The sequence below is a fragment of the Pelodiscus sinensis genome, chromosome 9 (genome assembly GCF_049634645.1).
Source record: "Pelodiscus sinensis isolate JC-2024 chromosome 9, ASM4963464v1, whole genome shotgun sequence".
In the NCBI taxonomy this organism is placed as follows: Eukaryota; Metazoa; Chordata; order Testudines; family Trionychidae; genus Pelodiscus; species Pelodiscus sinensis.
The window spans coordinates 30,000,575-30,024,576 of NC_134719.1; the positions used below are offsets into that span (position 1 = coordinate 30,000,575).

At 39.8% G+C, this 24,002-nt stretch overlaps 1 protein-coding gene across 4 annotated transcripts; it reads right to left on the reverse strand.

Annotated features, from left to right (window-relative positions):
• Nucleotides 1-963: 963 nt before the first annotated feature.
• On the reverse strand, nucleotides 964-23,697 carry MCOLN3 (mucolipin TRP cation channel 3). 4 transcript variants are annotated; one of them, XM_075936374.1, is made up of 14 exons: nucleotides 23,051-23,697; nucleotides 20,163-20,392; nucleotides 18,920-19,087; nucleotides 15,145-15,298; nucleotides 14,407-14,491; nucleotides 13,721-13,817; nucleotides 13,018-13,117; nucleotides 7,460-7,572; nucleotides 7,223-7,372; nucleotides 5,221-5,349; nucleotides 5,014-5,136; nucleotides 3,984-4,190; nucleotides 3,223-3,353; nucleotides 964-2,667 (listed from the first exon to the last, which is right to left on the reverse strand). In XM_075936374.1, the coding sequence occupies exons 2-14, from the start codon at nucleotides 20,388-20,390 to the stop codon at nucleotides 2,655-2,657; spliced, it is 1,698 nt and encodes a 565-aa protein (XP_075792489.1). In that variant the 5' UTR covers nucleotides 20,391-20,392; nucleotides 23,051-23,697; the 3' UTR covers nucleotides 964-2,654. The 4 variants fall into 4 exon arrangements, with proteins under 4 accessions (XP_075792489.1, XP_075792486.1, XP_075792487.1 ...); XM_075936371.1 differs by lacking the exon at nucleotides 23,051-23,697 and adding an exon at nucleotides 22,798-22,952 and having other exon boundaries at nucleotides 966-2,667; XM_075936372.1 differs by lacking the exon at nucleotides 23,051-23,697 and adding an exon at nucleotides 22,798-22,950 and having other exon boundaries at nucleotides 967-2,667; nucleotides 5,248-5,349.
• Nucleotides 23,698-24,002: the final 305 nt, after the last annotated feature.

A 24,002-nucleotide genomic window follows, 5' to 3' on the forward strand; every position in this document is an offset into this window, starting at 1 on the left:
AAGAGATAACTAAGACTCTCTTGACCGGTCCTTGAAGGTAGGGAGGTAGACGTAGGGAGATAAGACACAACTGCCATGCACACTGACCATGCTCGCACCCGGCACTGTCCACAGGGCCATCAGGCGGGCATCGTGAAAAATCCTAGAGGGGAATATTGCACATTACCTCATTACCAGCCTATCAGGCCCAGCCAACAAACAGACCCTAATAAGGTACCGGATACCAGGTTGTTATAAAAGACCCTCGACCCCTTTGTTCAGGGAGGTTCCATGTATTGAGGGCATGTGTCTTTTTGCCCAGCTGAAGGATTAATCACCCTGAGTCAAAGATGGGGTGCACGAGTTCTGAGCATGCTCCGAGTTCTAATGTCTTTATGCTGTTATCGTTGCTAGATTTGTAAGTATTTCTTAAATATATTAGTTATTGGTTTAGTTAATAGTTGAATCGTGTTAATTTCACTGTAATTCTGTAGAGTGTAACTGAGTTATTAACCACACTGTGTAAATTGTATAATCTTGTGTTGTATAGTGGTGTTGTATTTAGGCCAAGTATAAGTGTTAGAAAACAGAAACTCAGGAGTTGTTAAGTTGTAGAGGTAAATTAATGACTAACTCCACCAGCTGCCCTAAAATAACCATAGAGGGGCTAGCTTTGGACGGAGCTTTTATCATCATTATATTGGCTTTGTCTTTGTATTTTTTGCTTTCATGCTGTGCTGTCTTAAGCGAATTAGAGACAGTGATTTAATATAATCTAATCACAAAGTTTGTAATCAGTTAAGTGTAGTTTGGTTCAGTTTTCCCCTCCTGTAAAAGCATTAGGCAATTGCTTGTTTTACAATTAATTTAAAAGTCACTTGATTTTTTAATAAAAGAACCATTCTGTTTAATAAAAAAAAAATAAATCATTCGTTTCACCATCATCCAGTAGTTTTCACTGTCTTTTTAACCCTGGGGGCTCCCATCACATCACCGAACCAAGTTGCAACACTTTCCATGTGGCTGGCCTGTGCACTCACTTAAAACACATGATGGATTAGAAGTACCACTTCTGCAAGACAGTTTTACACCAGAAAACCAAAGAGATTAAGATGTAATAACTCAGTAAGAAAAAGCAATAAATGGAAGAGTTTCTGGTACAGACCCAGTCATTTCAATATTTAATATTAGCCAGAAGGATGAGGCTACTGGTCACGAAAGAGATGAATTAAAAACGGTCATCTTAATGTCAATACTGATTTTCTCAGGATTTACTTTCAATTCAAATGTTTATTTTAGCACTTGCCTACAAAAAGGTAACACAATAGCACAACAACATGTTTAACATCTTCCCAGTTTGTACATGGTATATAAAAAGGATTTTTCTACACCCAAAGGATTTTTGCTCTTGTACATGCGATCATAAGATATACACCTCCATTTTTGTATTCTGCTTCCCAGGTGAACATGTTATGTAGAATAAAGTTTCCTTTAAAATGGTTCTAAAGCAAAAGAATAGACCGCTCAATAGCTCAGAATTGTCATCTTTGAACACTAGATCGTAATTATGGCGGATTTTCTGACTGCAGCAGATAATCACTCCAAACATCCACTCTCCAAAATTTGTTAGCCAAAACCACCATATGTCTAATTTAATTTCAGCTCCAGAAATGATCTGAAGACTTGTGCGATAGAGGATTTATTTAATAAAAGTGGATAATTATGAAGTACTTTTGTTGCTATTATGTTTCTCTTTTGTCTCACCTTAAAAAAAAAAAATGTAGGTCGGCATTCTGCTAAAAAGTGAAAGGTTACATGCCTTGTGCTACCCAGCAGTGAGTGTAGTAAACTGTGTAAGGTTGCTCAGCTCAGCTACGCTACAACACTTCAGCCCAACCTCCTCTTTTCCTGGCTACGTACTCTGGCATTTCTACAAAGACTGTTATGTCAGGTGAGTGACTCATTTGCAAAATTATCTGTTCGTTTGTGTCCCGTGCCAGATTTGAACATTTGGTATTCCACTACACTGCTTCCAAGGGCAAATTTATCTAGTACGTTTTACTGAAACTCAATTTTGCTTCTTTTTTCCCCCCCACTATTATTATAGGCAACTAGAAAAATCAATAGGCACCAGCGGCCTTTGACAATAAATACTGTAACTCAAATGAATGCTGATCCATATATAAATGCCTGTAGCATAAATGCCTGTAGCATCAAGAACAAATGTTTGACGTTGCCATTGGCCAATTATTTAATTTTTGGATCTACTGGAGTAATTGGACAGTCTAGCCAGGTCACAGTGCATAGCTGGTTTCATAATGCCCTTTTACATTCAGGTTCCATTGCTACTTGATTATGAAAGAAGTAGAACTATTTGCTTAAAAAAATGCAACCTAAAAATAGAGATAATGATTAGTCTGAGGTTCACATTTCACAAACTTCAACAGGTTACATTATTTTCAAGAACACAAAGTTTGAGCTTTAAGTTCAGGAATTTTCCAGTTATTTTCTGTTTAGTTCTTGTGCAGTTTTTAAAAAGTCTCAAATACATTCACACATTCTTGTAAATATCTTCATTAGGATCTTCAAGAAAGCTGTCAGCTATCTTCAGGAAAGTAACCCTTTTAACTTGATGTCATTAATATGAAGTCATCAAAACAATTCAGATCCATTCCTTAATGACTGATACTATTGGAAACAGAAAGACCACATTGCCAGTGAGAGAACTACTCAGTAAGGTGGTAGGCAAATACAAGAAGTTCTGCACAAAACAGGTATGAATATTCTATGAATATTCCTGAGATGATTTTGTAGTCTGAATCCCTATGTAGGCCATTAATTTTAACACCTCCATTGAACTGGGAATCTGAGAGGAACCTATAATTTCTATATCCAAACAGAAGGAACCCTTATTTGAACTGATAAGCCAGGCCCACTAGTTACAAGCAATAGAAGATGGCCTAGCCACCAAAAGAAGATAGTAAGTTATTGCAATAGCTTGAATAGCTGCTGTGATTCCAAAAATCTAGGGCCTAGAATAATTTAAGTTAGGTATTTTACTGGAAAAACTATTCCATAACATAATATAGATGAATAAGATGACAGCTTATTTGTAGGATAGTGCAGGACTTGTAAAGCATTAGAAACCCAAATAATTCTTTACTGAATATTTCTGATATACTATCTCACCAAGATTTTGTTATATAGCTACTTAAGAGGCAGACAAATTAAACAGATGCCTACCATTTACAGCAGCAGAAGATTGACACCGGACTCTCCTCTTCTAATCTGTATCTGCCTGAGTTTGGTAGATCTTTACACTGTGATACAAACTCGTGAAGTTCCGTCTCTGGAAAGCCATCTTGCTGGTAATGCTGAAGATTTAGTCATTCTTAGTAAGAATACAAAGCTGAATTGTGTATTTAGTCTTGCTATGGTTTAAATATTCCCCCTCATTAGCTGAGCACACAATTGTATAAACTGGGTTTAGAAGACTGCACATTCTGAAGTGCAATAAACATAGTATAGAAATAGTCTGACACTTTTCAGCTTTTCAAATGAAAGCGTGGGATAGGAAGGCAGATTGGTTGTGTCTAAACTAGGGCAAGGTAGGAAGAGAATCTGTTAAACATTTGCATTACTATTTTAGTCATTCTTGCTTAAATTAGTTTCCAGAAATCTTTGATCACTAACATTTCAGGATAGAAAGTTAAGTTTATGCTCTAAATTAATTTGCATGGCCTCAACTTGCCTCAGTGCTTTGCTATACATGGTAAAAAGTGGATGAACATTGACAACTATGCTTGTTCCCAAGGCAGTGAAATCAAATGGCAATTATCTAGCTGCTAAAAGTTAGGGTTTTCAGTAGAAAAGTTTCTGTAACTTTTTCATATTTCAACTTTAATTACCAGATGTGTACTGGCAACAGCACTGAAGGCTATGGGTTTTGTATTAAATATTCTTACATTTTTCTTCAGAACCAGAGAATAAAAGACCATGCCTACCTTAATTGTTTCATATGTATCTGTAATGAGTGCAATGAAAAGACTTAGCACCATATAGATAAACAGGCTGATGAAAGAGTAGAGGTAGAGCCGACTGAATAACCAAACCATGTAGCTTTTCTGCTGCATTTTTGCAAAAGTGGCAAACATGTCATCTCCATTGATCAGTGAGAAAAGGCATTCTGAAACCATGTTCAGAGACCGAAACTAGAGGAGGGAACCAAAAAACAACCAACATAGTACCATCACCAAGTTTGCTGCAGCTACCCTATACTCTTTACAAGCATAAGGTACTAACTCAATCAAGTCTTCCTTCTGTAGAGACCTGCAGACCAAAAGGTGACTATGTGCATATTTAGCAGGGCAAGAATGCAGGATATAGCTATGACAATATGCACTGGTAAACTATATCCAGGCAAGAGAGGATTAGCTGTCTCAGATTCAGATTGGTTCAGCTGTGAATAGGCTGACTGATGCCTTAGTTCTTATCCCTTTAAGAAAAGGATCTGAAGTGTAAAGAGAATTTACTCTTGTGCAGGGCTAAATTATTTCTCAAAACAGTGACTAGAAAGCCCAAGCATGTGATTAGGAATAATCTAGCCATACTTCTGACTCAGGACTCTCATAACAGTTGGGAGGAAAGTCTGATTGAGTCAATATTGCACTTGGTCAACCTGCAGAATTATGGATGGGTAAGTCTCTAGATTCTTAAAGACTAATAGTGAAAGTCTTGAAACTGTGAAGCTTAGCCATCGCTCTTATTTAGAATTCATACCAAATAAGCATCTATTCAGTTTAAGTGAGTGGTTTTCAAATGGTGTTTTGGTGATTCCTTTCACATAGTAAGCCTCTGAGTATGATCCCCTTATACAGTTAAAATGGAAGGAGTAATTTAATGGCGGCTGAGAGCCCATCCACATCAGAGTCAACAGCTTGCAACCCCAAAGGGTCGCAACCCCAAAGGTTCACAACCCCCCCTGACAACCCTAGTTAAATTTGTAATATTTCTGAGTTTTAAACGGAACATTACCTTAACATGATATGGTCCCAGTACAATCCAGCCACAGAAACAATAGCCCAGATAGATCATAGCAGCACAACAGCAGAATCGAATGACATTGGGCAATGCTGATCGTAGTGTCAGAATAAGCAGCTGCAGAAACCAATATTAACAATTAGAATCCAGCCAGGTATGTATTACAGTTGTATGATAACAACAAACAAAATAAATACCAACAGCATGGAGATCCCAGGAGATCCTTACATTATACTTCTGAAAGAAACCTAGGTATCGAATAACTCCAAGCCACACAAGCATAGTGGAAGTTCCTAGGAGGATACTACAGACATCATAACTTGTCAGACTCTATATTTTAAAAAAAAGCAAAGAACAAGTGTTAAAGCCACACAGTTGACTAGGTGTCTTCTTTTCTGTGCTAGCTTATGATTTGGACATTGCTACAAAAATCTTTCAAAAAGCCTTCTTTTCCTTTAAAGCCTCCATTTTGTATTCCAATATGGACCAAAGCCATTTCTATTTAGTGAGCAAAATCCTATTAATTTATACAGATGCAAGCAAGAAATGAGGAAGCATTTAAATTAAATTCAGTGCATTTCACACATGACAAATTTGTATTAGTAACATCCTAGAACTGTCATATTACAGATCAGATATAATCAAGTAGCTCAGACAAGTGCCACAGTTCTAGGAAGTTTCCAATGAGAGAGGTTTCAGTTTAAGAAGCTAATGATTACAACTCAATATTTGTGTTCCATTGATTCTTCATTCTATGAAGACCTACACACATTGGCCTGTCATCCAAGTGACTACATTTACTATCCTGTTTACAGCTGCAGTTCTCTGAAAGGTATCAGTAAGAAAAATTACCACCACACTTTAGTGATAAAGTTTTCACTTTTTTGTATTCCTCTTAAGATGAGTATAACCAAACAGCTGGGTAGATTACATTCCTTTTTGTGTTATCAGTTGTTTCACATATTACTCAACTGTATTTGTGCAAACTTGTGATGAGGGTTGCACAAGGTACAGTTTGGCTGGCAGCGTTTTCAGGCAGTTTACAATAAGGAAGGGTGTCTATTAAGATACCAGGTTAAGTTTGCAAGGCTTGTAGTGAGCTGCCTCTGCTTTTCTTGTGAGCGGATCACACACAATATGGAGTCTTAGACTGAACCCCACAATCCCAGTTACCATCGAGCCATTTCATAATGAAATGGCACACTAAGATTTCCAATCAGATGTACTCCTCTTTCATCATATACCTGGATTCCCCAGACCATACCATTATTCATTTTGTATTTATTTCTTGCTATTATTTCCAAGGATAGGCTTACAGCTTCTATAATTTGTAGTTGGATAGTCAAGGATTACTTGGAAAAAAAAGTCACCCTTCAACACCTGGATTTTCACAATTCTTTGATCAGACTAAAGCTGCTGCCCTTACAGGAATGCTGCAAAGATAATCTGGAGTTTTGAGGGCAAGTAGAAGTATTTGAATGCTATGCTATTTCAGGATAGAATATTTCTGCAGTTCTTAGTTGATTCTTATTGGACATGGTTTATATATCACTGTGCATGTTTGTAAGACTATTTAGAAACTAAGCATTTAGACCCTGGCATAAGCACTTCCAAAGGCAAAAGAAATGTTAAGAAGTAAATACCAATTTTGGCTGGTCGAATAAAAGATATTACCTCACCCACCTTGTCTCACCTTTTCAAAAATTATTTTTAATTAGGGAAGCAAGTTTTGATACAACTAAAAATACCCTGGTCCAAAAAGCTTAAGTGACAGTGCTAAAATGGGTTAAAGATACCACTGTAGTATGTATTCAAATCTAATTTTGTCATGTATTGTAGCAAGATGTTGTACAGTGGTGCACCAAAAGCTGCAGATCCATGCCCTCCTAAATTAAAGAGTCATATATACCAAGTACAGCTGGCACTATGTGGGAGGAGAAAAATGGAAAGTGAATACAAAATTTTTTTTAGAGTTAATTTCTTGAGAGAAGAAAATAGGCAGATGAATTTCTAAGGATATTCAGGGTTCTAAAGTCCAATGGACCATCACTGAAGTGAAATGCCCGACGACACAGTTTATTTTTGGTCCCTGCTAATTTGAATCCTCTTAACAGGATATTGCTTGGCTATACTTGAGGAAAAAAGTCAGACAGATAGAATTTTGAAGACAGTTTTGCTTCTGTACAGTAGATGAACATCTTACCTTAGCTTGTATTTCCATTTTTAGTGTTGAACCAACAATAGTTAAAACATCACTAACAATAATCAGGATGTACCACCCATTAACAAATTCCATTTGATCAGTGAAAGATACTTCTTTCTTGTAGTGATGTAGGAAAAAACTTACAAATTCCTAGAGGAAAGAAAAATAAAAAGCAGCTATAATCAAGCTTTAAGTTTAAAAGGTTCATAAGCATTCCAGAGGACAAATTATACCCACCCTTTGGAGCCGAATTCCTTTAACTACTGACCGTATGCAGAGCATCAGTGAGGCTAAACAAGTCAGTATGACAAAGGCATCAAAGATCATCATGTAATGAGTATTCTTTTGTACTGCAAAAAAAATAAGAACAAAACCAAGATGTTGATAATAGTGCACAAACACAATGGATTTTGTCTGTCTACAGTATTTATTTAACTCAGTCTTAATCTCTATGTATAACCAGTTTGGATCAAAATTTATAGTTGTATCCATCAAATCTTACTAATTTCAAGCTCATACATCGCTGATGAGTTATGTCATACTGAGACCCTTATCGAGTTGTAGGCCTACATCATACCAGTGTATTGTACTTGTGCTTAAGACAAGCCACCTGGAAAGTTATTTCAATATTGTATCTTCTGCCTCCCTCATATTCAAGAGGCAACAGCTTTCAGCTAAAACCTATTTAGTTTTTTACTGTCTTTCTTGAACAAGTTGTACAGATAGCACCATGTTACTTACTGTTTCATGCCTCTAAAAATAACTCCATATCAAAATGTTAGAGGAGTCTCCAGTATCTCATGAGAGCACGAGCTATTGTTCCTCATTTTACAGTTCTAGAAATGCAAGCCTTACAAAAACATTCAGTGACAGAGTCAAGAACTGATCCCAGATCTTCTCCATTCCAGTCCAGTCTTAACCACCCTCAGAGCAACGTAAGTTACTGTTACATCTGCACTCGGCAGTCACAAGCCAAGTATTTTAAGCAGAGCTAAACATCAGTTAGTCACCAATGTTGCTGTTAATAAAGTGCATGAAGAATTTGAGATTAATACATTTAGGCAGGTAAAGGTTTGCACTATAGCTGCTTAGAGGGTTAAGACATTTTATTCTAGAGTTTCCTATAAAACTAACATATTTGAACCCTTTTCATTCTCACGATTAAAGATTTTAGTGCTGAAAAACATTGTTTGCTTTAGACAACCTCTGTCTTCCATGAAAGGTATCCTAGTAATTTCATTTGTGTTTGGAGTGGTTTAGGGACTAGAGGGATAGCTATGTTTTGTTTTTTTAAATACAAAGACTGAGTAGTCCTGTAGCACCTTAGAAACCAACAGATATATATCATGAGCTTTCATGGGCAAAACCCACTTCCTCAGTGAGCAAAGGAAGTGGTTTTTGCCCATAAAAGCACATGATACCATATGGGTGTGTCTAGACTGGCAATTTTGTGCAAAAACTTGCCAGCTGTCTACACTGGCCGCTTGAATTTATGCAAGAGCATTGACTTTAATGTACAAAATCAGTGCTTCTTGCGCAGATACTTTCACGCTCCCGCTAGGGAAAAAACCCTCTTGCGCAAGGGGGCCAGCATAGACAGGGAAGAACTGTTTTGTTTAAAAATCGCGTCTAGACTGGCCACGGATGCTTTTGCACAAAAGCAAATCTCTTGCGCAAAGGCACTTGCCAATCTAGATGCGCTTTTGCAGAAATACTTATCGGAAGAATTTTTCCATTAAAAGTATTTCTGCAAAATCGTGCCAGTCTAGACGCAGCCTATATGTATATATTCATTTCTAATGAGCTACAAGACTACTCATTTTTTATTCACTAGAAGCTTTACAACTGGCTATCGATCCAAGTAGGTTTTGAAACAAGATATTAATCTAAAAATAGGGTACTGATGTGCTAACTGATCTGAAGGTGGTACCTGCTGCACCATCCTGCAAAAGATAGACGTTTACCTTTGTGTGTGTGTGTGTGTGTGTGTGTGTGTGTGTACACACACACACACACACACACACCTCTGCCACATGTGATTATATGATCACGTCAGCACTGCAATTCAAATTATTTTTTCCCCCCTACAAGTACAGTTGGCTAGTATGTTTCACCACAGGTTTGAGATTACAAAAGAACCTTCTGGTTTGACCTGTAAAAACAATGTTATTGTGATGCTATTTTAACAAAACTTAATATGACTGACCAAAACAAAAAAGTTGATATAAAGCACCTTTTAGCACTGCACATGAGATCCTTTGGGACTAGCACACCGTCTAGTGAACAGCTGGTGAAAGGCAGCTAGTAGGGCTAATTAAAGCAGGTTTCACAAAATAGAAGAGCTTTTGAAAACTCTCATTGAGGGCCAAGATGGTTTTTTCTTCCCTCCTTGGGGGCGGGGGGGAGAACACAACCACACACCAGCACAGAGGTGAAAGTAATTTAAACTTCTTATATGTACAGTCATTTCAAACACACACACACACACACACACACACACACGGCTCAAAGCAGACATTTGTGGGGAGGGGTTACAATACAACAGTACCTATAAGAAATTTAAATGTGGGATAGACTGCAGGGGGCAGAGATGCAGGAGTCAGGGCATGTGCAGGGAAAAAGGGATTGTTTCTGCTCCCTTTGTCCTCTCTAAACAGAGCCTATCTCCCCCAGAGATTTGTAGTAGTGTGCCCTGTTGTTTCACTTAATGGAGCAAGAGGAAAGCTCATACTGTGGATCACTCACTCCCCAGCCCCTGGGAGGAAGAGGAATTAAGGAAGGCACACTGTGCACTTTCCTCTCACACTTATACCAGTACAAATCCTTGGGAGATACCACCATTTACCTCCCTTCTGTTCACAAGAGCTGACCATTTATTTCTATCCTGTTTTCTGTCCTCGGCAGTTGCTGATCCAAGAGAGGAGCTTCCCTCTCATCTGTGGACTCATTTTTTAGTTAGAAGAACCTTTGGTGAGGGTCCTTGTCAATAGCTCTCTCCAAGTTCAAATACCCTGTATGCAATGCATTACCTTTCCTTGTCCACCTTTGACAACACCCTCGAGGAATTCCAGTAGATTGCTTTTCACAAAAGAAAACCCCAGTATTGACTCTTTCCAAGAAATCAGGATTAACTATGGAAGTTAGCGACTTGACTATCCAATAAGCAAATGCTTATTTGATAGTTCAGTAACAACCCGGACATTATAATCAAACCAGCTGACAAAGGGAGTGCTGTGGTCATTATGAATAAGTCCGACTATGACCAGGAGGCAACGAGACAACTCTCCACCACCACATTTTACAAACCTGTCTCCTCTGATCCCACCTCAGAATACCAAAAGAAACTACACTGTCTCCTTAATGACCTCCCTACATCTACTCAGGACCAAATCCACACAAACACCTTCTGAACCCCGACCAGGATTGTTCTGCTTCCCAAAAGCCATAAACTGGGACACCCCGGACATCCCATCTCAGGTATCAGCACGCTCACTACTGGATTATTCAGCTATGTAGACTCTTTTCTCAAACCCTGCGCAACCAACACTCCCAGCTATCTCCGAGATACTACTGACTTCCTGAGAAAACTACAAAACATCGATAACCTCCCTCATAACACCATCCTTGCTACCATGGATGTTGAAGCTCTGTACACCAGCATCCCACATGAAGACTATCTGGCAGCAGACCTATGTAACTTTGTTCTAACCCACAATTATTTCCAGTTTCAGGACAACTTCTACCTCCAGATCAGTGGCACAGCCATGGGTACACGCATGGCCCCACAGTACGCTAACATCTTTATGGCTGACTTAGAACAATGTTTCCTCACATCCTGTCCCCTTTTACCCCTTCTCTACTTACGCTACATCGATGACATCTTTATGATCTGGACCCACGGCCAAGAAACACTGGAGACATTCCACAGAGATTTTAACAACCTACACCCCACCATCAATCTCAGCCTGGACATACCACACTAATACCAACCCTGGAACTTTTTCTTGCAACAAACCCCGTTGCCAGCTTTGTCCAAATATTCACTCTGCTGACACCATTATTGGACCTAACCAATTCAGTTATAAGATCAAAAACACATATTCCTGCTCATCCAGAAATATAATTTATGTCATCATGTGCCAACAGTGTCCGTCTGCTATGTACATTGGACAAATGTCTCAGATGCTTCACCAAAGAATCAATGCACACAAAACAGATATCAGACAGTATCACAAAGAAAAAACAGTTTCTTGCCATTTCAACCAGAAAGGGCATTGTCTCAATGACTTCATTACCTGCATACTGCTTCAAAGGCATTTTCACACCAGACTTGAAAGAGAAACCTCTGAACTGTCATTCATGCTTAAATTTGACACTTTACGCCAGGGTCTTAAAGACGCTAATTACCTTACCCATTACAAAGATAGCTTCCCCAATTATCACCTCTAATATCATTAGCTCACAGACATTTACCCCCACCCCCCCAATCCCACCTCTGTTCTGAAATTTGATTTGTCCTTTTTATGTGTCTTCACTTTTTTTTAATTGTATCCTTTGGTATATATGGTTGTGACTATTTTCTTCCACTATTTGATCTGAGGAAGTGGGTCTGGCCCACGAGAGCTCATCTAATAAACCATCTTGTTAGTCTTTAAAGTGCTACATTGTCCTGTTTTTGTTTCAGCTAGACTAGACTAACATGGCTACATCTCTAGTACAACTTTACTTGACACTTTCCTCCCCCTTCTGCCCTATCAGAGAGAAGCAGCAAGCAGGGGAGAACAGGAGCCCGTGCTGCAGAGAACTGGCTTTAAAATGTTCTGGAACCAGCCCGTCTGGCCAGCTCTAGCTGCTGTGAATAGGAGCTGCTAGACTCAGCGTGAGCTGGGACCGAACAGTCCCAGCTCACGCGGATCACTGCGCCTCTGCATTTTAAAGTGTAATAACAGCCCAGCATCTCTGCCTATGTTTAAAATGCAGAGCCATAGTGTTGGTTGCTGTGGAGCTAGCACTGCTCATTCCAGTCTGGAATCAGCTTGTGGAGCTACCCCCACTGCAGCTCTGCACAGCAGCACTTAACTATATGATTAGCCAGATAATTGCATTTTAACATTCTTAGGATTGACACAGATGAACATACATGTTCTGTACCATAGTTTCAACCAGTTGTCTTTGTGCTCAAGTTAGATTTAATGGCCTGTAATTGTCAGGATCAGCGCTATACATTTTTTTAAAAATTGACGACACATTAGCGGTCTTAGTCCTCTGGTACAGATGACAATTTAAGTGATAGGTTATATACCACAGTTAGTAGTTCTGCAATTTCATGGCTGATTTCCTTCAGAACTCTTGGGTGAAGACAACCTGTTCCTGGAATGATTAAATGTATCAGGTTCATTCCAAAACCACTTCTAACCACTCAATCTGGGACACTTACTCAAGTTTCTCACTGACCAGCTCAGGTGTGGTCTTCAGTGAGAAAGTGACCTATGTAAAGAATTCATTTAGCTTCTCCACAATGGCATTGGCTTCCTTGAGTACCCCTTTGACACAAACTTGATAACTGTTCTGTTAAAGTTTCAGGTGATTAGGTGAAAGTTCAAATGTTATGAGTAGAAAGATTCTTTATAAAACCTAAATTTCAAGACCAACTCTGGACAACATCCCTTCACATAATTCCATATTAATTGGCAAAGTGAAAAAGGGCAAGAAGATTGAATACAACCCCATCCCATGTGGAAGAGAATAAGGCATCCAGAAATATTTGTAAGTATTTTAACTTAGTTGTCACTTACTGGATCCAGAAACATGCCAGTCTTTACATTCCCGGATGGCAATATCATTGTCCAGATTTATTTTGATTCTTCCACTATGTGCTTTGTTATCAAACACTATCTGCATGAAAAACAGGGAGAGATTTTGTATAAAGCCACAGGCACTTACATAAAGCTTAGAAATGTTACATATATTCCATAACAATGACTGAATATTGAGAAAAATTATGAAGCTTGGAAACAATGTAAATAAGTATCAAAAAGTCTAATTATAGCTCTTTCTTGAATTATAAATTATTTGCTAAGTGACTAGTTAAGTCAATTTAAGTTACAATCCCATTCTAGTCCAAACTGCATGACCATTCTTAGAAGGGTCTCTAGAGAAAAAAGGGAAAGGTTTTTGGGGTTTTTTTTTTTTTTTAAAATAGGCTTGTAGTGTGCTCAAAGGTGGGAGTTTAATTGCTTATACTTGCTGTCTAGTAGCATTTGATTAATGGTCTAACAGGAGAACCAATCAAAGGTTGGCAAAATGTCCTGCAGCTCCCAAAACAGAACCTTCCAACTATTTATAGGCTACTGTACACTATAGTAGCTCCTTCCACCCACTCACTGAGAACTGATAGCTGGTGCCCAAGCATGTTTAAAGATACATTATGTGTATTACACATAAGCAACATATGCAAGAATTACTAGGAATACAAAATATACTAAGGCATCCACTTACTGTCAAAGTAAAGTCATAACAATCTGGGAGTTCATGGTGACGAACTGTCTGGAGATTGATTGCTTTCAGTTTGAAGGTAAGCTGTATGGTCACAAGTCTGGAAGTCAATTTTGCATTAGTTTTCATAGTAGGGATGTGAATGGGTAACCTGTTAACTGGTAAGCATCACCCATTAAGGGGTGATATTTACCAGGTAATGAATAACCATTTCCTAGGAGCAGCCCTCTGCCATGGGTGGATGGCTGTTCTAGCCCCACAGGGCTACTGGTTCCTAGCCCACTAAACTGGTCCAGAGTGAGCCTATGCGGGCTGGGAGCTGGCAGTTCTCCCCACCATACACCCACACCACTTCAGCCTCCCGGCCTGTAAGGGCTGGGAGCCAGCAACCCTCTTTCCAGCGCAAGCCTGCTGACTCCCAGCCCACGACCCAGGCAGAGAGCCTGCAGCCACACCCTCCCCACTGCCACTTCCATGCTTCCCCTCCCCACAGCCCTCCACCCTCATAAGGCTGCCAACTCCTAGCCATATAGGCTGGGAGCCAGCAGCCCTGCTGAGCTGAAGCAGCCTCTGCCTCCAGTGCAGGGGGCACTCCAGTCCACCTGTCCATTTAATGAGTTAACCTGTTCAACTTAACTTAAATAGGATTTTATATCCCTATTTCATAGTACTAGAATCTTACTCCTCACCTATGGAAGTCCAGAGTGAAATTGAATGTGTGCTTCCCAAGTGTTCTGTTTTCAAAAGGCATCATTGGCTCAACATAGAAACATTCTGTCATTTAGAAAGAGGCATAAACAAATCAATTCAGTGTCAGTTTGATTTGTTTTAAACCACCAACCCCTAGTGGCTATAAGAGCTATTGATCTAAGTCAAAATAATGTATCTCAAATGGATCAATCATTTGAGAGAGAAGTTTGTCAGTGTATTGGCTTCCTTCCTTGCACACCCAAGTCAATGCATTCTTGACGTAGGGCACACCTAAAGAATTAACATTTGTTATTTATTTCCTTATCTCAGAGCGATGTGGTGATGGTAATGAGTTAGTAAATGCATTAATAAAATGCAAGAGGCTTCATAGTATATTGATAGATGCCCCAGGAAAAAAAAGTCAGTCAAACTACCAATTGCACTGGATAAAGCTAGTGCTACTACCCTCATATAAAGGCATTAGAATTGTTAGTATTTTTATTTAAGAGTTACAAAAACTTACACATTTCACAGTTAGTCTACAATAAAAAAGTTTAAAGACTGACTACATGATCATAAAAACCAGCACAGATTGTGCAATAAGAAACGTTTGCGATTCAGCAATTCCATGACAGTTTAATGCCACTATCAAATTCTAGATAGTTTGGGAGAAAATTTAAAACAAAATTTGCTGAGTATAAATAAAGAGTTCAGATCAGATCTAAGATACATGTCACCTGTTTCAATGTTGGGATCAATATCAAAGGTGTCGTTTCCTGGACAGATGCTCCCTCGCTTGTAGAACTGTTGACAGATTGCCATAGCTGTCTGTTCTGCTCCTCTCCTCTCATAAGCATGATTTCCAACAGAAATGTTGTTCAGCTGTAAGTACTAATTCACAAGAAGATAGTCAAACTGAATTAGATATAGTGCCTTGATTGCTACAGCTGAAACAGTCAATATTAGTTTGACTCTATCCTATAACCCAACTGCGGGGAACCAAAGGCCTGGGAGCTGAATGTGACCCTCAGGATGCCTGGATCCAGCATCAGAGGCTCAGGGTTCCCACCCAGCATTGGGGAGCCCACACTGCTGCTCCAGCCTCTCCACTGTCCCTCTGCAGGGCTGAAGAACACAAAGTCTACTAGCCCAGACCCACAAGTCCCTGGTGTGTGAGGGGAATGAGGAGAGATTGTCTTTTTCCTTGTCAGTCAGGGCCACATCAGAGGGTTATTTTTCTCTGAGTCAGTGCCCCCCCCCCCCCCCAAAAAAAGGTTCTGTACCCTGGCTATCATTTTTTTGTTTAAAGAGTCACCTAAATAATTCAGAAGGGTTACTACACCCAGGGCCAACCCACAACATTTTGGCACCCGAGGAGGGGAGCTCAAATGACACCACCATGCCCCTCACTTGGGCCAAAATTTTGACAGGTCTCAGTTCCACCTTCTTCCTGTTCTATTCCTCTCATGTTACTGCTCTGCTACCTACATATGCACCAGCAGACGACAATTTTCTACACTCTGGGTCCTAGTGGCACCCCCCCCTCCCCAGTCTGGCACCCTGAGATGGCTGCCTCAGTTCACCTCATGGTAGGGCCAGCCCTGATTATACCATGCACCACTGTTGGACTTGTGAACTAACTTAGGGTATGTCTACACTGCCACCTTAGTTCGAACTAGGGTGGCTAATGTAGGCATTCGGAGTTGCAAATGAAGCCCGGGATTTAAATATCCTGGGCTTCATTTGCATCTTGCCTGGCACTGCCATTTTTAAATCCCTGTTAGTGCGGACTCCGTGCCCGCAGCTACACACGGCACGGAGTAGGTAGTTCGAACTAGGCTCTCTAATTTGAACTAGGCTCTCTAATTCGAACTACCATTATTCCTCATGGAACGAGGTGTACCAGTAGTTCGAATTAGAGAGCCTAATTCGAACTACCTACTCCGTGCCGCGTGTAGCTGCGGGCACGGAGTCCGCACTAACAGGGATTTAAAAATGGCAGTGCCAGGCAAGATACAAATGAAGCCCGGAATATTTAAATCCCGGGCTTCATTTGCAACTCCGAATGCCTACATTAGCCACTCTAGTTCGAACTAAGGTGGCAGTGTAGACATACCCTTAGAGAGTTTTGCCTAGGTAAAAAGTTCAGGATTAGATTCTAAACAAGAAGCATTTACTATTAAATGTGTCGCTTTACAAGTCCCTAGGATGTGGCTAATTCATTATTTTTAAAAGCCCTTGTAAACTCTTGGATTAGAGCCATTAGCCATGAGATGCTTACTACCACCACCACCACCACCACCCTTGGAAGACCAGTGCTAAAAAGATTCTGCAATATTTGCTTTTGCACAGCATTCTCCAATATAAATTAAAGCTATCACACTGAAGCTTCAGAGTAAACAGATACTGTCTCTCCCCCTCCCATCCCTTTCAGATGGTTCACTTTTGAGATGGTAAGGGACCACATCTGAGTGTTTTACAGCTGAAATTTTCACCTTTAAAAGAAATTGCAGATGCAACTCAGTATTTATGTTTATTTATCTCCAATACCTCACATTGCTGGTGCTAAATGGAAATATGGTTACACATATCTGGGGTGCCAAATGCAAACATTTGCTCATGAGAAGAGGGCAAGTACTCCTTTGAAGAAAGAGTGGACCATACCATCTAGCTCTCCCAAAGGGCAACTCTACCAAAATAAACTGTTTAGTGACAAGCATTCCTTGTAGCATCTAAATATGATACAGTAAAATAAATTAAGTTATTAAATCAGGGAAACAATACGGCTATTTACTTAGCATTTGAGGGGAGGAAAACCTGAACCAAGTGGAAGCTCTCATCCAGCCAGAAGAAGCCATCCTTCACTCATCCCTGAAAATAAAACCTACTACCAAACTTCAGATTCTCTCTTATATGCCTCCTCTCAGACACTGTTTGCTTTCTTGTAGATGGCTGGATAAGACACCCCAAAGAATGAGACATTCACCCAGATAGGCTACAAACTCCCTTCCCCCAGAAGGGGGCTGTCCCACTGCCCCCGTGCTCCGTGGCTTTGCTCCGGACACCTGTGGTACAGCAGCTGGGGTGCTGCCGGTTGGTACCGTAGCGCTGCTCTGGGTGCTACTGGACCAACCCAGCAGCACCCCAGCTGCTCTGCCCCAGGCGTCCCCAAGTCAGCCACTGCTGAAACTGACCAGTGGCTGACTACAGGAAGCCCCTACCCCAGGCTTCCTGGAATCAGCCGCTGATCAGTTTCAGCAGCAGCTGACTTGGGGATGCCTGGGGTTCTTAAGTTGAATCTGTATGTAAGTCAGAACTGGCGTCCAGATTCAGCCACTGTTGAAACTGATCAGCGGCTGAATCTGGACGCCAGTTCTGACTTACATACAGATTCAACTTAAGAACAAACCTACAGTCCCTATCTTGTACGTAACCCGGGGACTGCCTGTATCTACTAGCACAATAAGCAACTGACATTTTTGTAATGCCGTTCATTAAGAGCTCAAGATTTGGGAATAATGCAAAGTTACAACAAGCTATTTGAATTTGTAAGATTACTAGACAGTCTATAAAAAACAGCATGTAGCCCTGTGACATCTTAGACTGACATTTAATATCGTGAGTTTTCATGTGGAAAATCCACTTCATCAGCTGAGAATGAAAGGTTTTACCCTCAAAATTTCATACTATATATCTGTTAGTCTAAGGTGCCACAGAACTACTCCTTTTAAGAGTTACAGACTAATATGGCCAACCCTCTGAGACCTTTTAGACATTCTGTGGTATGTTGATGATGCCACAGTTAAAGGTACAAGTCTCTGTTCAAGTTTGTCTGCTTAATTTAGAAAAATAAGATGGTCTCCTAAATTTTCCCTTTCCCAAACCCACAAAGAAATGAGGGTGATAAGTGTTCAGAGAATTTTCTAACTCAATTGCTTTCTAAAAATACCAGTTTCATTTCAGTCTCAAAGGGTGTGTCTAGACTACATGCCTCTGTCGACGGAGGCATGTAGATTAGCCAGATCGGCAGAGGGAAATGAAGCCGCGATTAAAATAATCGCGGCTTCATTTAAATTTAAATGGCTGCCCCGCTCTGCCGATCAGCTGTTTGTCGGCAGATCGGGGCAGTCTGGACGCGCTGCGCCGACAAAGAAGCCTTTCTTGATTGGCACAGGTAAACCTGGTTTCACGAGGCATACCTGTGCCGATCAAGAAAGGCTTGTCGGCGCGGCGCGTCCAGACTGCCCCGATCTGCCAACAAACAGCTGATCGGCAGAGCGGGGCAGCCATTTAAATTTAAATGAAGCCGCGATTATTTTAATCGCGGCTTCATTTCCCTCTGCCGATCTGGCTAATCTACATGCCTCCGTCGACGGAGGCATGTAGTTTAGACGTACCCAAAGAGTTGAGACACCAGCTTTAGATATGTTGCAAGATTTGTAACTTGAATCAATTTACAGGTTCTTAAGTTCTTTTCTAAAGCTTTTACCATACAGCAATGGAAACCTTTACCTGGTTTATTGCAAAGAAGATCTGATCGTAGACATCTGCCTGTGTGTATACAGCATAAGTATCATCCATTCTTTCTGTATACCCTTTCAAGAAGAGGTGCTTGAATGCCACAGTATTCTCCTCTTTGAAGGCAACCACCATTTGATTGCTTAGCCCAAAAACTACTAACTGGGTGGGAGGGAAAAAGATAGAATGTTTGCAGTTCCAAAAGAAAGTTGGTTAAAACTTACCCTCCCTCTTTCCAAAAACCTGGATAGTCATGGCTGGATTTGCCTATTACTAGAAATGGGGTTCATACTGCCTGTCAGCAGTTTCTTTTTTGGGGGCACACAAGAGAGGCATAGGACATGTTGGAAAGTCCAACTAATATCAACTAGATTGTTACTTCAGTATAGCTTCAACTGCCTCCTCCTGCATTTGGAAAGTCATTTCCCATCCAGATAGAGGCACATCTAACAAGGTTTTTTTTCCAGTGGGGGAAATGCCATTCCCTCTTCAAGCTGCAAATGAGTCACTACACATTTTTTGATAGTCACAGTCTGAGGTTAGAGTTATTTTGGAAAGCAAGAAATAGTGGAGTGACTCAACTCAAACAGCTACAAGGTGTAACCAGATTGAGCGTTAGAGTGAGGAAAAGAAAAGAAAAAGTCACCTGGATGATGCAGGAAGGGAAATGTAGTTGTCTAATCTCTTTCTTTCTGGTGAAGCTGCATTGGCACAGAATTCTGCAGTTACATGAAGCAGCTTTTAAAGAGATATTAAGAATGAATTAAGTGTTTATTAAAAGGATTACTAAACTCATCTGAGGAAGTGGGTTTTGCCTACAAAAAGCTCATGATCCTATATAATTGGTTAAGGTGCCAAAGGAATACTCATTTTTGAAGTTACAGGCTAAGAGAAGAATTAGCACCTAGGCTCTCTCTCCAGTCGAAGTGGGGAGAGGCAGATAATCATATTTTAGTCAGCAACAAAGGTTTGGTCTAGTAAATTAAACTTTAAACTTAAAAATTCTATTCTTGCATACCTAAAATGTATATGAAAAAGGTTTACATACCTCGTTCAAGATTCATAGTCAACATACTATGCAACATCTCCCATATTTTCAAGGCTTCCAAAACTGCTTATCAAGAGAAGCCTGAGTTGGTACTGTTATGTTGTGCAAGTGTAACATTTATTGAGTGCCTTCATCCTGTCTTGTATCCATGGTGAGAAAATAAAACTTCAGATCCTCAAAGTAACTCACCTGAATGGTAACCATCACTATTTTTAAAAGTTGAATCCCAAGTTTCCAAGGTTTTCTGCCCCGGGCCCAAAATTTCTCACATGGGTTCATGAAAAAAAATTTAAGCTTCCTTCTAAGCTGGTCTTCCAGAAGCAGCTCCTGTGAAACAGACTGGTGTCGTTTGTAGCTGTAAAGATTACCATCATCATGAGAGCTGCAGCTGCTTATAGCCACTTCAGCATTTTCCATTTCTGGAAGAAAATGGCCATTGTAAGAGTCAATTGGGAAAAACATGCAGTCATGATCACGGTCAACAGCAGACCACTTTTGTTTCACAAAAATGAACACTCAAGATTTTCATCTAACCATTACACGCAGTTTCAAGATATTTGCATGTTACATTGTGCAAAAAATCATTAAATATTCTTTAGAAATGCAGTGATAACTAGGCGCAATTAAAATTGAGATGCTATTCAATTTGGAGATTAAAATATCAGGACCATGATTTACAAGTGACATTGGCCCTTTTGGATTATTGAAACCATTGCCAAAAAGCTCATTCTTCCCCTCACACACACACCAAAACCACAAATACGAGATAAGTTTTAGACAGTGGGAAATAAATCAGAAGGACATTTGTAGTATGTCGACATCAGCGTTTAAAGACACTTGTTATCTACTTCTAAGTCTCCAAGCCTGCTGTTTTGAAAGTAGAACCGGGCCAAAGGCAAGAACTGATTTTTTTGACTTTAAATGACCGATAGCATTTTCAAGTGTCAGTTCTCCTGTTCACAGTACATACATCCTAGAGACAGCAACTGGTCTTAAAGTGAGACACTGCTACCATGTTTTTGTGTGTCAGTTCTCTCAAGTCTGTGACATTTAGTGTTGTAATCGGACTCAAAATCCTGGGCTCTACATTTTAAAGTTCCCAGCCTATTTGATTGTAGAAGAAAAAAAAATATCTTGAGATCATTGAGAATACATATCTTAATGGCTCGGCAAAAAGAAAGCAAATAAGGAGGCCCCAAAGGTGTGGGCAGGTTTGTGAGGTTTTTAAACCAATGGTTTTTCGGGACCCGAGCCATGATATCTGACTGGTTGGGGTTGGTAGTACTGCAATAGAAACCTAGGATAAATGCAATGACAGGCCTTTTTTCTGTTAAGCTAGCTAAGACTGCAGCCAAACATGGTCAAGCAAATCTGCTAAAAAGAAAAATGGAATAGATTAAATTCTTCATTACATTCTTTATCACAAAAGCTCCTTACTATGGTGTTTAAGCATCAGAGTGAAGAGTCTGTAATACTTTACTCAAAAACATTTTAAGTAGGTCAATATAGGAAAAGAATTTTGTTTCAGTTAAGAATAGGGAAAATGTCAAATTTCACAGTTTATGTGGTGTTTTGAATATACTGGAAAGATTTTAAACAGACAAAAATCAAGTGTTAAAACTACATGGGCTAGAAAGTTCTCCTTAATTTGCAATTGAATAATGAACTGCAAGTCATTAAAATTAATTTTTCCTTCGGTTGTTGCGTGAAGTCATTGTATTCAGCCCTGAAATTCTGTACAGTTGCTTAATATTAAAAATTACTATTGGGACTACCAGTAAAGCTAGTGTTAAAACCACACATTTTACATTCTCTTTTGAGGGCTTTTATTACTGCAGGTTTTAGTGTTTATAAAGGACTCCAATTTTAACAAAATTTGTTTTGACAATTCTTAAATGTTACTCTTCCTGGCTTTAAAAAAGGAAATACATCCTCCTTCTGATACAGGATTTTATTCACACTTGGTTGTATTCTAGGTGCCATCACAGTTCCGAGTGGAAATAATTCTTAATACACATGTTAGATATCTACTTCTGGTGATACAAGTAATTTTATTAGTGATGTTTTAAGAACATGTTGCAAGCTTCCATCACAACCACCTTCTGAAGATTTTGGAACACATATTGGGGTCAGAAATGCTTTTGATAATTCCTTATGGATCTTTGAGCAACAGGGACGATCTTACATAAAGTCTGAAAAAAACCAAGTATACCACACAGAATACACAGAGGGTGCAGAACTAGCTAGTCAGTTTTACAATGCCAAAGACACAAGAAGCAGTCAGAGTTAAAACTCTAACATGGCCTCAGATTGCTTTGTATAGGGATGAAATGTTATGAAAAGAAAAAAAAAGTCAGACAGGGCATTTAAACAACTACTACTACTAGATACCTTGTACCTGAAAATTTAAGAACAAAGTCCATAGTCCCACTTTCTACAGTGTTTTATACCCAGTATTTTTGTCTCAAGTCACCAACAAGCCAACTTTACCATAGATGACTGAAAATGCCAATTCAATTAAAAGCACTTAAAGGCTTAAAAAAATATATATCTACAGATAATGTTAATGAAGCACTCACTTCAGAGAATGGGCTTTGGTATCCATGTTTAAAACAGTTTAAAGTTAACTCATGTTTTCCAAAGCGTCATTCAAAGTGTCAGAGCCTCCCTCTAAGGAGGCTGTAAAATATGGATACCTAAAGGAAGGAAGTTGTTCCCTGATCTCTACTCCCTAAAGGTAGCATCACAGTGCTTCTCACCGCAGTTTCCCCCAACCTTCTAGAATGAGAGCTGCCAAAAGCCGGGAGACTGCTCACAAACTGACCTTCTGGAGGATAACGATAGAAAAACTGCATTTCACAAGCTGCTCCTGTGCCTTTCTCCTCCATGATCGCTTAACTATTTCCCCAGGGCAGCACAACCTACAGAAACTGAGATATTTACTTATTTAACAGGCGCCCTGACACGTTATTTATGTAACCTACCCCTCTGCACGCTACACAGCGCGATCTTGTTAGCATCGCTGCAAAGTGCGAGGACACCTGATGCCAATATCCCTTGCGCTTCAAACCACGTACCTGCAGCAGCCAGCTGGGAAGGTGCAAATTGCTCTGGTGAGACGACGTCAGTTGAGAACTGGTTTCATAGCTGCACACGCACCTCTCCTGGCCTGTGACTGAAGGGGACAAGCGAAGCGAAGAATGCGTTGGCATCTGACAGCAGCAGAGCCCAGATTCTGATGTCAGGGACTAACTGATGCAGTAGCAGCATTAGCGTCACATGACTGCTACTCAGCCTCCTCCTACTTGCAGACTGAATTTCATCGAGATCCGAGTCCTTCCCGGTCCAGTATTTTTCCTCTCACCTACCTCATACCAGATTTCCGCAACCAGCATGCAATAGTCCTACAAACTCCTGTGCGATGATCTCAGCCAACAGGTCAAGTTACTGCAGCATTTACAGCCATGTTCCTTACCTGTCGCTTAAGAAGCGTAGGAGCTTATTTTAATTCTTCTTTTTCTTGCTCTCGTCCAAAATAGCTAGGTAGCCATCTCTTGATTAGTACACAAGGACACTGTGTTAACATAAAAATCAGACGCTGGAAACAAACCTATTTCCGTACTCTTGTTATCAATAACATGTAGGCAATCCACATGGACAATTCTAAATAAACATCTGTTTTACTTGTCACTGGTCTAAGTTACTTTTTGCTTTGCTTTCAGCTTGGACCCTTAGAATCAACTGTGTCATTGTTATTTTTATCATCCGTTTCCATTTCAGATTCGGAGAAAGGTGATATTTGGGTTGCAAACACTACAGGGGAATGTTTATTTGTATAGAAATTGCTTTGAAATTGAAAATTATTCTTCCACTATAATTTTTAAATAAAATTGAATGTTGATTTAGCTTAATATTATACAACTTAAATTTAGGGCTAAATTTGAACTAACGTGTTACTTTAAACATGTTTTGCACAAAATAATGTTTAGTATAATAATTATTTCGTTTTTCATGCTGCAGTGGAAGTGT

What these genes read in the sequence shown, in the direction of transcription:
- MCOLN3 (XM_075936371.1), bottom strand. Translation starts at nt 22,861, where the DNA reads ATGGAGGAGAAAGGCACAGGAGCAGCTTGTGAAATGCAGTTTTTCTAT. An exon ending in GTTATGACTTTACTTTGACA is followed by an intron (nt 13,118 to 13,720) that starts GTAAGTGGATGC and finishes TTTTTCATGCAG; the next exon opens with ATAGTGTTTGATAACAAAGC. An exon ending in TGGGACCATATCATGTTAAG is followed by an intron (nt 4,191 to 5,013) that starts GTAATGTTCCGT and finishes TCCCTCCTCTAG; the next exon opens with TTTCGGTCTCTGAACATGGT.